Source organism: Pan troglodytes, chromosome 3, assembly GCF_028858775.2.
Source record: "Pan troglodytes isolate AG18354 chromosome 3, NHGRI_mPanTro3-v2.0_pri, whole genome shotgun sequence".
Classification (NCBI taxonomy): Eukaryota; Metazoa; Chordata; class Mammalia; order Primates; family Hominidae; genus Pan; species Pan troglodytes.
Genome location: NC_072401.2, coordinates 160,729,137 through 160,742,438, shown reverse-complemented (window position 1 = coordinate 160,742,438; position 13,302 = coordinate 160,729,137). Strand labels below are relative to the sequence as shown.

The 13,302-nt window shown below is 39.7% G+C and overlaps 1 protein-coding gene across 1 annotated transcript in view; it reads left to right on the top strand.

Moving 5' to 3' along the window:
• SPMIP2 (sperm microtubule inner protein 2) overlaps positions 1-13,302 on the top strand; it is a 141,906-nt gene that overhangs the window by 58,743 nt on the left and 69,861 nt on the right. Inside the window, exon 2 of the mRNA XM_001136762.8 lies at positions 3,081-3,313. Coding sequence (XP_001136762.2) covers positions 3,081-3,313 — 233 coding nt within the window. The remainder of the gene's footprint in view (positions 1-3,080; positions 3,314-13,302) is intronic.

Here is a 13,302-nt window from a genome sequence, read left to right as displayed (position 1 = left end):
CTGGAAGGATTCCCTTTGAAAACCGGCACAAGACAAGGATGCCCTCTCTCACCACTCCTGTTCAACATAGTATTGGAAGTTCTGGCCAGGTCAATCAGACAAGAGAAAGAAATAAATGTATTCAAATAGGAAGAGAGGAAGTCAAATTATCTCTCTTTGCAGATGACATGATTATATAATTAGAAAACCCCATTGTCTCAGCCCAAAATCTCCTTAAGCTGATAAGCAACTTTGGCAAAGTCTCAGGATATAAAATCAGTGTGCAAAAATCACAAGTATTTCTATAAACCAATAATAGAGAGCCAAATCATGAGTGAACTCCCAGTCACAATTGCTACAAAGAGAATAAAATACATAGGAATACAGCTTACAAGAGCTGTGAAGGACCTCCTCAAGAAGAACTACAAACCACTGTTCGAGGAAATAAGAGAGGACACAAGCAAATGGAAAAACATTCCATGCTCATGAATAGGAAGAATCAATATCATGAAAATGGCCGTACTGCCCAAAGTAATTTATACATTCAATACTATCCCCATCAAGCTGCCATTGACTTTCTTAACAGAATTAGAAAAAAACTACTTTAAATTTCATTTGGAACCAAAACAGAGCCCACATAGCCCAGATCATCCTAAGCAAAAAGAACAAACCTGGAGACATTACACTACCTGACTTCAAACTATAGTACAAGGCTACATAACCAAAATAGTATGGTACTGGTATCAAAATAGATATGTAGACCAATGGAACAGAACAGAGGCCTCAGAAATAACACCACACATCTACAACCATCTGATCTTTGACAGACCTGACAAAAACAAGCAATGGGGAAAGGATTCCCTATTTAATAAATGGTGTTAGGAAAACTGGCTAGCCATATGCAGAAAACTGAAACTGGACCCCTTCCTTACACCTTTTACAAAAATTAACTCAAGATGGATTAAAGACTTAAATGTAAGACCTAAAACCATAAAAACCCTAGAAGAAAACCTAGGCAATACCATTCAGGACATAGGCATGGGCAAATATTTCATGACTAAAACACCAAAAGCAATGGTAACAAAAGCCACAATTCACAAATGGGCTCTAATTAAACTAAACAGTTTCTGTACAGCAAAAAAAAACTATCATCAGAGTGAACAGGCAACCTATAGAATGGGAGAAAATTTTTGCAATCTATCCATCTGAAAGGGTTAATATCAAGATGCTGCAAGGAACTTAAAGTCACAAGAAAAAAACAACCCCATCAAAAAGTGGGCGAAGGATATGAACAGATACTTTTCAAAAGAAGACATATATGTGACCAACAAACATATGAATAAAAGCTCATCATCACTGGTCATTAGAGAAATACAAATCAAAACCACAGTAAGATACCATATCACACCAGTTAGAATGGCGATTATTAAAAAGTCAGTAAACTACAGATGCTGGAGAGGATGTTGAGAAATAGGAATGCTTTTATACTGTTGATGGGAGTGTAAATTAGCTCAAGTATTGTGGAAGACAGTGTGGCGATTCCTCAAGGATCTAGAACTGGAAATACCATTTGACCCAGCAATTCCATTACTGGCTATATACCCAAAGAATTATAAATCATTCTACTATAAAGACACATGCACACGTATGTTTCTTGCAGCACTATTCACAGTAGCAAAGACTTGGAACCAACCCAAATGCCCATCAATGTTTTACTGGATAAACAAATTGTGGCACATATATACCATGCAATAACTATGCAGCCATAAAAAAGAATGAGTTCATATCCTTTGGAGGGACATGAATGAAGCTGGAAACAGTCATTCTCAGCAAAGTAACTCAGGAACAGAAAGCCAAACACTGCATGTCCTCCCTTATAAGTGGGAGTTAAACAATGAGAACATATGGGCACAGGGAGGGGAATATTACACAAGGGGGCCTGTTGCGGGTGGGGGGCAAGGGGAGGGATAGCATTGGGAGAAATACCTAATGTAGATGACGGGTTGATGGGTGCAGCAAACCACCATGGCACATGTATACCTATGTAACAAACCTGCACGTTCTGCACATGTATCCCAGAACTTAAAGTATCATAATAAAAAATTCATTTAAGTGATCTTTACCCAGACCTTCTCTTGTTTCTGCTTTTTTCACCTATTTCTATAATTCATTGATTTTTTTTTTTGTTCATTGTTTTACTTTTAAAATACAAATACTTCTGCCTTTGGTAATCTGTTATAAGCTACCCTCATCTAACAATTTTCTCCATTTTTCAATTTTTGCTAATACATTTTCGGAGTATTCTAATACACATTTCAGATTTTTATCTACCTAGATAAAACACCTCAATATCTGAAGGCCTATATCCTGCAAATGTAGCATGTGATAAATTTTAGTATATATCATGTCTTTTTTTTTTTGTTTTTTTTTTTGAGGTGGCCTTGCTCTATTGCCCAAGCTGGAGTGCAGTGGCACAGTCATAGCTCACTGCAGCCTCCACCTCCTGGGCTTAAGCAATCCTCTTACCTCCATCTCCCAAATAGCTGGGACCACAGGTGTGTGCAACCATGCCTGGCTAATTTTTATTTTTTGTGGAGACAGGGTCTCAGAAGTTATCCAGGCTGGTCTCAGATTCCTGAGTTCAAGCGATGCACCCACCTTGGCCTCCCATAGTGCTGGGATTACAGGCATAAACCACCACATCCAGCCCATGTCTGTATTAAGTTGATTATATACAAAGCAGTTTAATGGGTCAGTTAAGAGCCCAACCTTCACATCAGCCTATCCGGGTACAAAGAGCTTGTTAGCTATAATTCTGGACAAGTAACCAATCTTTCATTTTCCCCATACATAAACTGGGGAAAAAAATTCTACCCGTCTCATTTGGTTATTAATAAGCATTAATTAACAGATAAGCATTAATAAGAATTATTAATTATAAATAAGTAATAAGAATTAACATGTCTAAAAGGCTTATAATAGAACCTAGAACATAGTAAGTGCCATATAATTATTGGCTATTAGTATTTCAACGGTTAAAATAACAAAAGTATCTTAGAATAAAGTGTGGAGAAGTTTTAAGTACTTTTTGTCTTTTAAAGGTCCAGACTACATAAAGGATTATTTACCCAAAATTCATCAGCACACCTCCTATGTAGGAGAACAGCATCTGGCGTTAGAAAAAACTGGAGATCTCAGATATTTATGGAGGCCTGCCTCAAATAGAAGCTTGCCAGCAAAATATAAACATGAGTACGTTGGTGAAATTGGCTGGGGAGTACCACAGTATAATTTTATCAACAAATCAAGACTGGAGAGTGGCTTTCATATCAAGGTATTGCTCTTAAATTTATGCTTTTCATAGTATACTGTTTTCTAACTTGAATTCTTTATGAATTTGCTTCCAAAGGAAATGTCGGATTCTTGATTTCTCATTGAGACATAATGAGGTTTGAGTTTTGCAGAAAGACACATGTGTGAATAAATGCATGTGCTCCACTCCTGGAGCCCTTTAATACACCAAGGGAAGGGTATGAGGAAAACAAAGCCATGGATAATCCAAAAGCATTTGTGTTTGTCTTTGGAATGTATTCTGATTCACATTCAGGCTGAGGCACTTGCACACACTCTTCCCCCATCCTAGCACTGCTTCATGCGTAGATGATGGAAAGAAAGAAGCCTGTGCTGGGCATCCCATAATCCACAAACCTAACACGTGCGTCTCAGATCTTTAAGATTCACTGTACTGATAATGCCTTCGTATCAAGTATTAATAATTCAGGGTATGTTGTCAGAGGGTTTTAGAAACCTTGTCTTATTTCCTTTTGGTGATGTAGACATAGGCATGAGATCCTGGTGTCTCCCCTGAAACAGAAGAGTGCACAAGGGATTTTAGAAGTAAAATCTGAGAATTTGGATATTTTTTTCCAGGCAGGCCTGTGCATTGTCTGAAAATTGAATGTATCAATCATGCAATAACTGAATTTCCTCAAATTCTTTTCATCTGGTAAAGGTTAACAAAAGGAAAAACCATTTTTTATTTATTTATTTAGAGACAGGGTCTCACTCTGCCGCCCAGGCTGGAGTGCAGTGGCACGATCTTGACTCGCTGTAACCTCGGCCTCCTGGGTTCAAGCGATTCTCCTGCCTCAGCCTCCCAAGTAGCTGGGACTACAGGCACATGCCATCAGGCCCGGCTAATTTTTGTATTTTTAGTAGAGATGGGGTTTCGCCATGTTGGCCAGGCTGGTCTTGAACTCCTGACCTCAGGTAATCCACCTGCGTCGGCCGCCCAAAGTGCTGGGGTTATAGGCGTGAGCCACCACACCCGGCCAGAAAAACCTTTTTCTGGCCCAAACTATGGCAGTCCAGGAGGGTGGATGGGAGCACAGTCTTTGAGGTTACACTCTGATTTAGGTCTAGCTCTGTGACCTTGGGCAAATCAGTTCACCTCTCTGCATCTTTGTTTGCGCCTCTTCTACATGGCAGTATTCAGAGGCCCACTTCACAGGATCATCTAAATTTCTATCCTCGTTCTGCCACCTACTAGCTGTGTATGGCCTTGGTTAAGTTCATTTGCCTCTGTGCGTCAGTGTCTTCATTATGAAATCTTAGTTCTAGGATATTTTTTCTAGGCAGGCCTTTGTATTGTCTTTGCTCAGGTAACGGGCTGTTGTAAACAGTGCATAAGTTAATATTAGTAAAGCACTAGAAGCAGTAACTAGCATGTATCAAGCCCTATATGCGTTTCATATTGTTATGTTGTGAGGACTATATATTGAGAACCCAAGGAATGCACTGAGCGCGATCCTGGCACCAGGCTGACATCCAGATTTTAGCTATTAGTACTGTTGTGGTTGTATTTCATGTAATTCATTAAATTTAATATGATATTATATTTAATGTATTGTAATATGTTTAAATGCCAGGGCCAAGAAAAGGCACTGATGATAAGCAATGTCTCTTACAGCATATTCCAAAGAAGACCAGTTTCTGAGTGACAAGCTAAGTATAATGAATGCTTAGGTTCTTAAACTGTGTCCTATTCCACTTAGGCAATAAAAATGAAAATCCAAGATTTGATTAAATATCAAACTAGCCACCAGCAAGAAAAGTCCAGCCCCAAAGCAAGGCAGCTGGGTTGAATAAAGTCCAGAACTTTTGTTGTCTTGGTGTTTCTCCTTGGGTGATGATGCCCTGCTCTCGGACACAGCCCTCAATCTGTCAGACCATCTTGAGTGTGTATAGCCTCTCTCCCTCTTTATCTTTAACTTAACCTGTTTTTCTGCTCAAATGAAGTGCAATCAAGCATTCCTTGGTCTTCAAAGCAAGCTGGGAATCCAAAAGAGATGATAGCTGTGAGTTAGCCTTCCAGGAATGTATTTATTCTGTATCTCTAGTTAGTATTTCATGGATTGCTTTTAATCACTGCACTGCTGAGTAACGGGGTCCTCTTTGTCTCTGAGATTGTGAACCAATCTCACAGTGAACCAATCACACAGTGATTTTCTTCCCCAGCTGTGGCACGCTCAGAAACTGCTTGGAATATACTATAAGAAATGTTGCTTCTCATCTGTGCACTTTCTTGGCCCCAGTATTTTAACAGTAATTGTTTTCAAGGGTCTAGCTGTCTCAGATAACAATCTTGAACAATACCTTAAAGCTCCTTGGACTTAGAGCTTTAGAATAGGGGGGAAAAAAAGATTCACTGAGAATGACCACACATACCAGCACTGAAGCATCTATAATTTCCTTAACAGTTAAGATCTAGGTTTTGTCACTGGGTCTACTCATCTCCCCCTCTACATCTAAGGCATACCGCTCTCTCTTTCCATCTAAGGCAGATCAAAATCTTTTTTTTTTTTTTTTGAGACAAGGTCTCACTGTGTCACCCAGGCTGGAGTACAGTGGCATGCTCATAGCTCACTGCAGCCTCCATCTCCTGGGCTCAAGCAATCCTCCTACCTCGGCCTTCTGAGTAGCTGAGACTACAGGCACATGCCACCACACCTAGATAATTAAAAAAAATTTTTTAGTAGAGACAAGGTCTATGTTGCCCAGGCTGGTCTCAAACTCCTGAGCTCAAGTGATCCTCCCACCTCGGCCTCCCAATGTGCTGGGATTACAGGTGTGAGCCACTGTGCCCAGCTCACAGTGTCATTTTTGGACTGTAGACTCAGACTTTTGATTCCTTATCAACCCTGTGCTTCAGGCAGCTACTTCTAAAAAGTCAGACTTGGTGCGTGAATTGACACTTGAGCTGATACATACACATACACTCCATGCATTCAAACATGCTCCTAATTACAAAGACTATACAAGAGTGGTGGCATTAACCCAGGGCTGCCCTCACAAGGGAACTGGTAAACTTCTCAGTGTGGTGTCACTTTGAGAAATGTCTCAATCCACTTCCTGTTCGTTCTCCAGTTTCTTATCTGTCTATAGACCCTTTCCATATCCCTTGCTCTTCCTTGTCCCATAATAATCCAAATCAAAATGGTCACTTCTTGTTTTAGTCTAACTGCAGAGACTCCTCAGTGTCTCTCATGGCAATTGCTCAGAGCTTGGATTTTAAGCAAAACTTTCATCTCCTGGATTTTTATAGCTCTAACAGCTGCTCTGCCTAATTTACTGCTCCAGGTTTATATAAGACTGGCGGTTAAGGACGCTCAGGCACCTCCAGTAGAGTCTTGGTAAAATGCCTGGAGCAGCTGCCTCCTACCTGGGAATGGTTTCTCTTATTTGGGGCACTAGGAGGGGTTCTGCAGATCATCTGGCTTTTTGCAGGAAGATAATAACTTCCATGCTGAGTGACACCTGAAAATCTTCCCCCACGTTGCGGAGGTCAGTAAAAATCACAAGATTGAGTTCCTCTTCCAGATTTTTTAATGTTTAGCTATTTCCTACTGACTCTTACATGGGTTACAATGCAATAATAATAAATGTATGTATAAACAAGGACAGACCATTACTTTCATCATCTCGGATTTAAGAGCAGCACATTCTTTAAAAAAAAAAAAACGGATTTGGTCTTTATCAAACTATATATGTTGTTTCTGCAAGAATATATGGAGACAATTGAAACAGTTTCTTTAGTTTCAATCCCGTGCTAAACTAAGGAACTTTTCTAACTGCTGCTTAGCTGGTCGTGTCTCCTCTCCACTGGCCTTTCTTTAACCCCAACCTCGACGGGGTCTGCTGGCTTCCTAATGTCCATTTGCTGCACCTGTGCTCTGACCTCGTGACAAAATGATTTAAGTCATTTGGTTTTCTCACAGAAACAATGTTACACTGGACATGATGACTGACTTTTCATGGGTGTGACCCCAAAGAAAATATTAAATCAATTAATCATAATATATTATAACTAATTATTATATATTTTTAAAACTATATGAGGTAATAAGGAGAATTGTGGGAACTCTTCAACATATTTATATGTAATATGAGGTAATAAAAACCAAAATTTTGAGGCTTTGAAATCTCTGCCTCATTTTTAACTGTCACAAGTTCCGCTGTCATGAAATAGAGCTTCTTTGTGACGGTTTTATGGACATTTGAACAGCCTTCTGATGAAATGTTGAATTTCTTGATGGCTATGGAATAAACTGATACAAGATTGGCTTATTAGACATTTTGCTCACTATGAATTTATTTAGAGAAGGTAAACACAAAAAGAGCTACAATTGATGGTTACTAATAAGAATGGTACTGTGATGATTTTACAGCTGAGGAAACTGAGGTATCAACAGGTGAGGTTCCTTGCCTGAGGCCACACAGCTAGTAAATAGTAGAGCCAAGATTTCATCCCAGGCCGTGTGAAATCAAGGACTCGGAGGAATACACGATGTATGAAATGCAATGATAGACAATGAGATCAGAACATTAGATTGGAGCCACTTTATAATGTACACAGTTGCGTTATCATTTTTCTCTAAGGCAGGGTCAGGCTGGGGTCAAACCTACTTGCTTTATCTTATAAGGTATGCATCCCTTTCTTCATGGTTCCATCAATTGTCTCCTAGCATCCCACTTTGCATCATTTGCACGCAATATAATTCATTTATAATATCAAAATAAATGGTAGAGGCTGGGCATGGTGGCTCATGCCTGTAATCCCAGCACTTTGGGAGGCTGAGGAGGATGGATTATTTGAGGACAAGAGTTCAAGACCAGCCTGGCCACCATGGTGAAACCCTGTCTCTATTAAAATACAAAAACTAGCTGGACGTGGTGGTGGGCGCCTGTAATCGCAGCTACTCAGGAGGCTGAGGCAGGAGAACTGCTTGAACCCGGGAAGTGGAGGTTGCAGTGAGCTAAGATCGCGCCACTGCGTTCCAGCCTGGGTGACAGAGTGAGACCTTCTCAAAAATAAGTAAATAAATACATAATAGTAGAGATGATACTACCCACATATTTGACATAAGAAATCACTTGATAGTAGTTTTTGAATTTGTATTTTGTAAGCACTTTATTGCCTTTCAAAACATATAAAATACAATCATTGGCATTATGGGGAAAAAAATAAGAGTGAGTTCTCACCAAGCCAAACCCTCTTTCCTTGCACTAACTCTATGCAGTCTTCTAAACTCCTACACAACAGTGTCCTGTGTTTTCAGATTCATCTGGGAAAAATGTATTGCCAGCATGGAGTTGATAAGTCTGTAGACCACCAAAATACATATTTCAGAATTTCTGCATTTTTTATCCCCAAATTCTCATTTACCTTGGGGTTCATCTAGAGCAATCATAAAAATAGCCACCAGTTTTGAGTCTCATTAAAATTCCTAATCTCCAGATGTTATCAGTATAGACAATTTTAGAAACATAATAAAGCTTCCTTTTTCAACTAACTTATAAAAGCAAAATAGAAAATAGCTTTTCTAAAATTAGGCATGTCTTTGGAGGGCTGCTGTTCTTTCCCAGATGAGTGCGTGTTTAGTTCTCACTTTTTACTTATAGTTATTTGCATCCTAACAGTTTGTGGTTTAACATAAAAATAATTACATTAGCACCTTTCATCCTTAAGGGCTGGTATAAAGTTATATGTCTTATGATACCACCAGAAGGCTTTAGTGCGAGAGTACCACATGATGACCATCTGTGAGGCGGGAGAAATATTGTCTAGGGAGACCAAATCACCCTCCTTTTTCTTGAAAATAATATATTAACCTCCTTATATACAGATGTTACATTTTCTCCATTTTACAAAGCTTAGCTTTATAGGATTCTCAAATACATTGAAGGAAACAATTTCCTTATAAAATTTTACTTATATCTAAATTTCCAGAAAATAAATTTTATGTTTGATGCTTCCTTTTCCTAACAGACCATGGAAACATCAAGGGAGGCGTGTATCACTGATGTGTACTCTCTGTACCATGTTCAAAGCAGTTCCACAAAGAGTAATGCGTTTGGAATGGGAAGCCTGTTGGTAGCCAGCGATGCTGCCACATTCAAGTGGGCATCCCAGCCCCCAATTACCTGGCCTCTCAACTAAGCACAGGGCTTTCTCTCTCTTTTAGAGGTGACTTTCTAGAAAATTATTGGCAAATTGGAAAACAAAAGTCCTAATTGTCACATCATTTGTTAGGATGTGAAAATTTAGGGGAAAAAAGGAAAGAAAAAAAAGAACCCAAAGTAATGTAAAGCTTGGTAGATTATTTTATCCCTTAATTTAGGCAGGCTAAAAATATATTGTGGTAGTTATGAACTCTCGTTAAGGCTTGACACAATATCTGGAGTATGTGTCTAAATGTAAATATCACCTTTTAAAAAAATTTAGCCTCTTAAAGTTAGTAATTAAGGATATGTCACAGATTTTTCAACAAATGTTATTTGATGATAGTGACATACAAAGCTAAGAAGAGATGCTATAACTTAGAATAGGTGCTAGTAAAAGTGTAGTATGACTCCATAGCTAGGCTGTTAAGTATATTGTCAAAGAATTCTGAAACTTCTGTGTGAGCCAATATCCCAAGCACAGGTGGATCAAATACCAGGACATCTGTTTTCTAAATCTGGTGTTAATCCTGTCTTTTTAAGATCACTGGAGGAAATTCTTAAATCATTGTAAATTTATGACTGTAGTTTTTCCCTATTATTCATATACAACACTCCCAGGGTATCTCAGCTATGTTGACAAAAATGCATAGCATGCATAGCAAATGAGACCAGAAACCTGGAGATTTCTTTTCCCAGGATTAAATCTAGGAAACCAAGGAACTTAAATTGGGGAAGTTTAGGAATAGTTCATTAAATATAGGGTCCCCCCACTGCATGGTCTCAGCTCTGTGTTTGGGCAAGAAGAAATGGCACTGAAAGTATACGCTATAGGAATCCACTGTGACCACCTACTTGGGAAGAATTCACAGGAAAGTTTCTTTGTGGAAGTTTAGTGCGATTATTGTCAGTAATTGCACTATACAGTTCTAGCCACATTCCAATGGCTTTAAGCAATTTGAGGTCTGAGATTTGTTGTATGTGTCTTTGTACTGACAACATCAATACAACATTAATACCAGCCCCCACCCACCATCTCCTAGTGCTTAGCATGCGGTAAATGATGATCAGTAAACGATGAGAAATGGAGACTGGAATCTATTCTATTCTCATGCAGTGTCTTTGTTGAGACACCAAGTTGTAGATAAAGAGTAATGAATTTTTAAGTGTGTATTAGGTTGGCAATTTGTCCACTCCCAGCTTATTCAATAAAATCATTCAAAACTATGTACCTTTTTTTTTTTTTTTAAATAGAAACTTAAGGAAACTGGGCACAGTCTCCTTCATATCAAATCTCATGTTCACAGTGCTTGTTTTACAACCCATAGTTGTAGAGCTAATTGGACAATTAACTTGGGGGGAGCATACTTTCTAACCTTAGAATTAACAACAGTGGCAAACACATTAGAAAACTCCAAGGGTGAGTACACTTGCAAAATAGGCCCTTGATGGTATTTCAGAAACTCTGCACTGAGCACACATAGTGACTTGGAAGCACTTGTATAGCTTTCTGTTGCTTGAATAGTCCACTCAGATTTCAGACCCTGCTAGGAATCATCAACCAGCTCTGGGTAAAGGACTGAATCAGAATGGCTGGTCATCCATCACAAATCATAACAATTCCCAAGAAAATTAATTCCAGTCTTTCTTTAAAAAAAAAAAATCCTGGTGTATTTTGAATTATAGAATGAAATAAGGAAAATATTTATCTCCTTGGAAGGATACTGGGAGAAAATAAAAAAATTTACCTTTGTTGTTTTGTTCTTGTTTTGTTTTGTTTTGTTTTTTGTTTCCACCCACTGCATTGAAAAATATGCCTTTTCTCTGAGAATTAATGAGGCAATTAGCATTTATATTGCTTCTCAGGGCAAATCTATGTTTGTGGCCTGATAGGGTTTGGCTTATTGTCCCCATCCAAATCTCATGTAGAATTGTAATTCCCATAATCCCCATCAGTCAAGGAAAGGACAGGGTGGGAGGTAGTTGGATTGTGGGGGTGGTTTCTCCTGTGATGTTCTCCTGATGGTGAGTTCTCACGAGATCTGATGGTTTGATAAGGGGCTTCCTTCTTCGTTCTCTCTCACCTGCCACCATGTAAGACAAGCCTGCTTCCTTTTCTGCCATGATTGTGAGTTTCCTGAGGCCTCCCCAGTCATGTGGAAATGTGAGTCAATTAAACCTCTTTCCTTTACAAATTACCCAGTCTTAAGTAGTATTTTCACAGCAGTGTGAAAACGGACTAATACATGACTGTAATGAAAATGGAATGTGGCTTTTAAGCTAAAATAGCCAGTTGAAGAATTTTTTTATATTCCTTTTCTCCCCTTGCATGCTAGTCTGAATGCCATTTTTTATAATGCCTCAGTTTTCTGATCTATGAAATGGGTATATATTGGTTTTCTATTGCGTAACAAATTACCACAAATTTAGCAGCTTAAATCAATACTCATTTATTGGCTCACAGTTCTATAGGTCAGAAATCCAGGGATGGCATGACTGGGCTCTCCACTCAGATCTCCCAAAGATGAAGGTGTTAACTATGGCTGTGAAGTCATCTGAGGCTGGGGCTGTCCTCCAAGTTCATATGGTTGTGGAAGATTTCAGTTCCTCATGGTTGTAGAGCTGAACTTGTACTTCTGTTTCTTTGCTGGTTGTCAGCCGGGGCCATTCTCAACATTCAGAGGCCACCCAGGCACCTCACTCCATGATCCCTCCACATGTTTTTTTGTTTTGTTTTGTTTTGTTTTGTTTTTGAGATAGTCTCACTCTGTTGCCCAGGCTGGAGTGCAGTGGCTCAATCTCGGCTCACTGCAAGCTCCACCTCCCGGGTTCACGCCATTCTCCTGTCCCAGCCTCTCGAGTAGCTGGGACTACAGGCACCCGCCACCATGCCCGGCTAATTTTTTGTATTTTTAGTAGAGCTGGGGTTTCACCGTGTCAGCCAGGATGGTCTCGATCTCCTGACCTCGTGATCTGCCCACCTCCCAGAGTGCTGGGATTACAGGCGTGAGCCGCCGTACTCAGCTGACCCTTCTACATCTTTAAAGCCAGCTGTGGAGAGTCTCCCTCCTGTGAAATCCCTCTCATGCTTCAAATCCCCTTTGCCAAGGAGAGCCTAGATCTTTTTAAGAGCTCTCCTGATTAGCTTAGGCCCACTGAGAATAACCTCCCTTTCTTGAAGTCAGCTGATTTGGGACTTTAATTACATCTGCAAAATCCCTTCACAGTAGCACCTAGATTTGTATTCAGTTGAATATCTGAGAACGTGTGTATACCAGGGGGTGAGAATCTTGGGTGCTCTCTTAGAATTCTGCCTACTGGCTGGGCACAGTAATTCACACCTGTAATCCCAGCACTTTGGGAGGCTGAGGCAGATGAATAGCTTGAGCTCAGGAATTTGAGACCAGCCTGGGCAACATGGCAAGACCCTCTCTCTACTAGCTGGGCATGGTGGTGTGCACCTGTGGTCCCAGCTACTGAGAAGGCTGAGGTGGGAGAATTGCTTGAACTTAGGAGGCAGAGGTTGCAGTGAGCTGAGATTGTGCCACTGCACTCTAGCCTGGGTGACAGAGCGAGACCCTGTCTCAAAAACAAACAAAACAAACAAACAAAAAAAAACAAAACTACCTACTACAGGATAACAGTAATACCTTAGCGTATTATTAAATGGATAGAGACATGTGTAAAGCACTTAGCATGCTCAACAAATGGGATCTAGTATTAATGTCTCTCTATACTATATTTTCCTGCCTGCATGGATTTTCAAATTATAGTGTTATAAGCACACTAGAAACATGAGAGACTATGTTGCTCATTATTTAG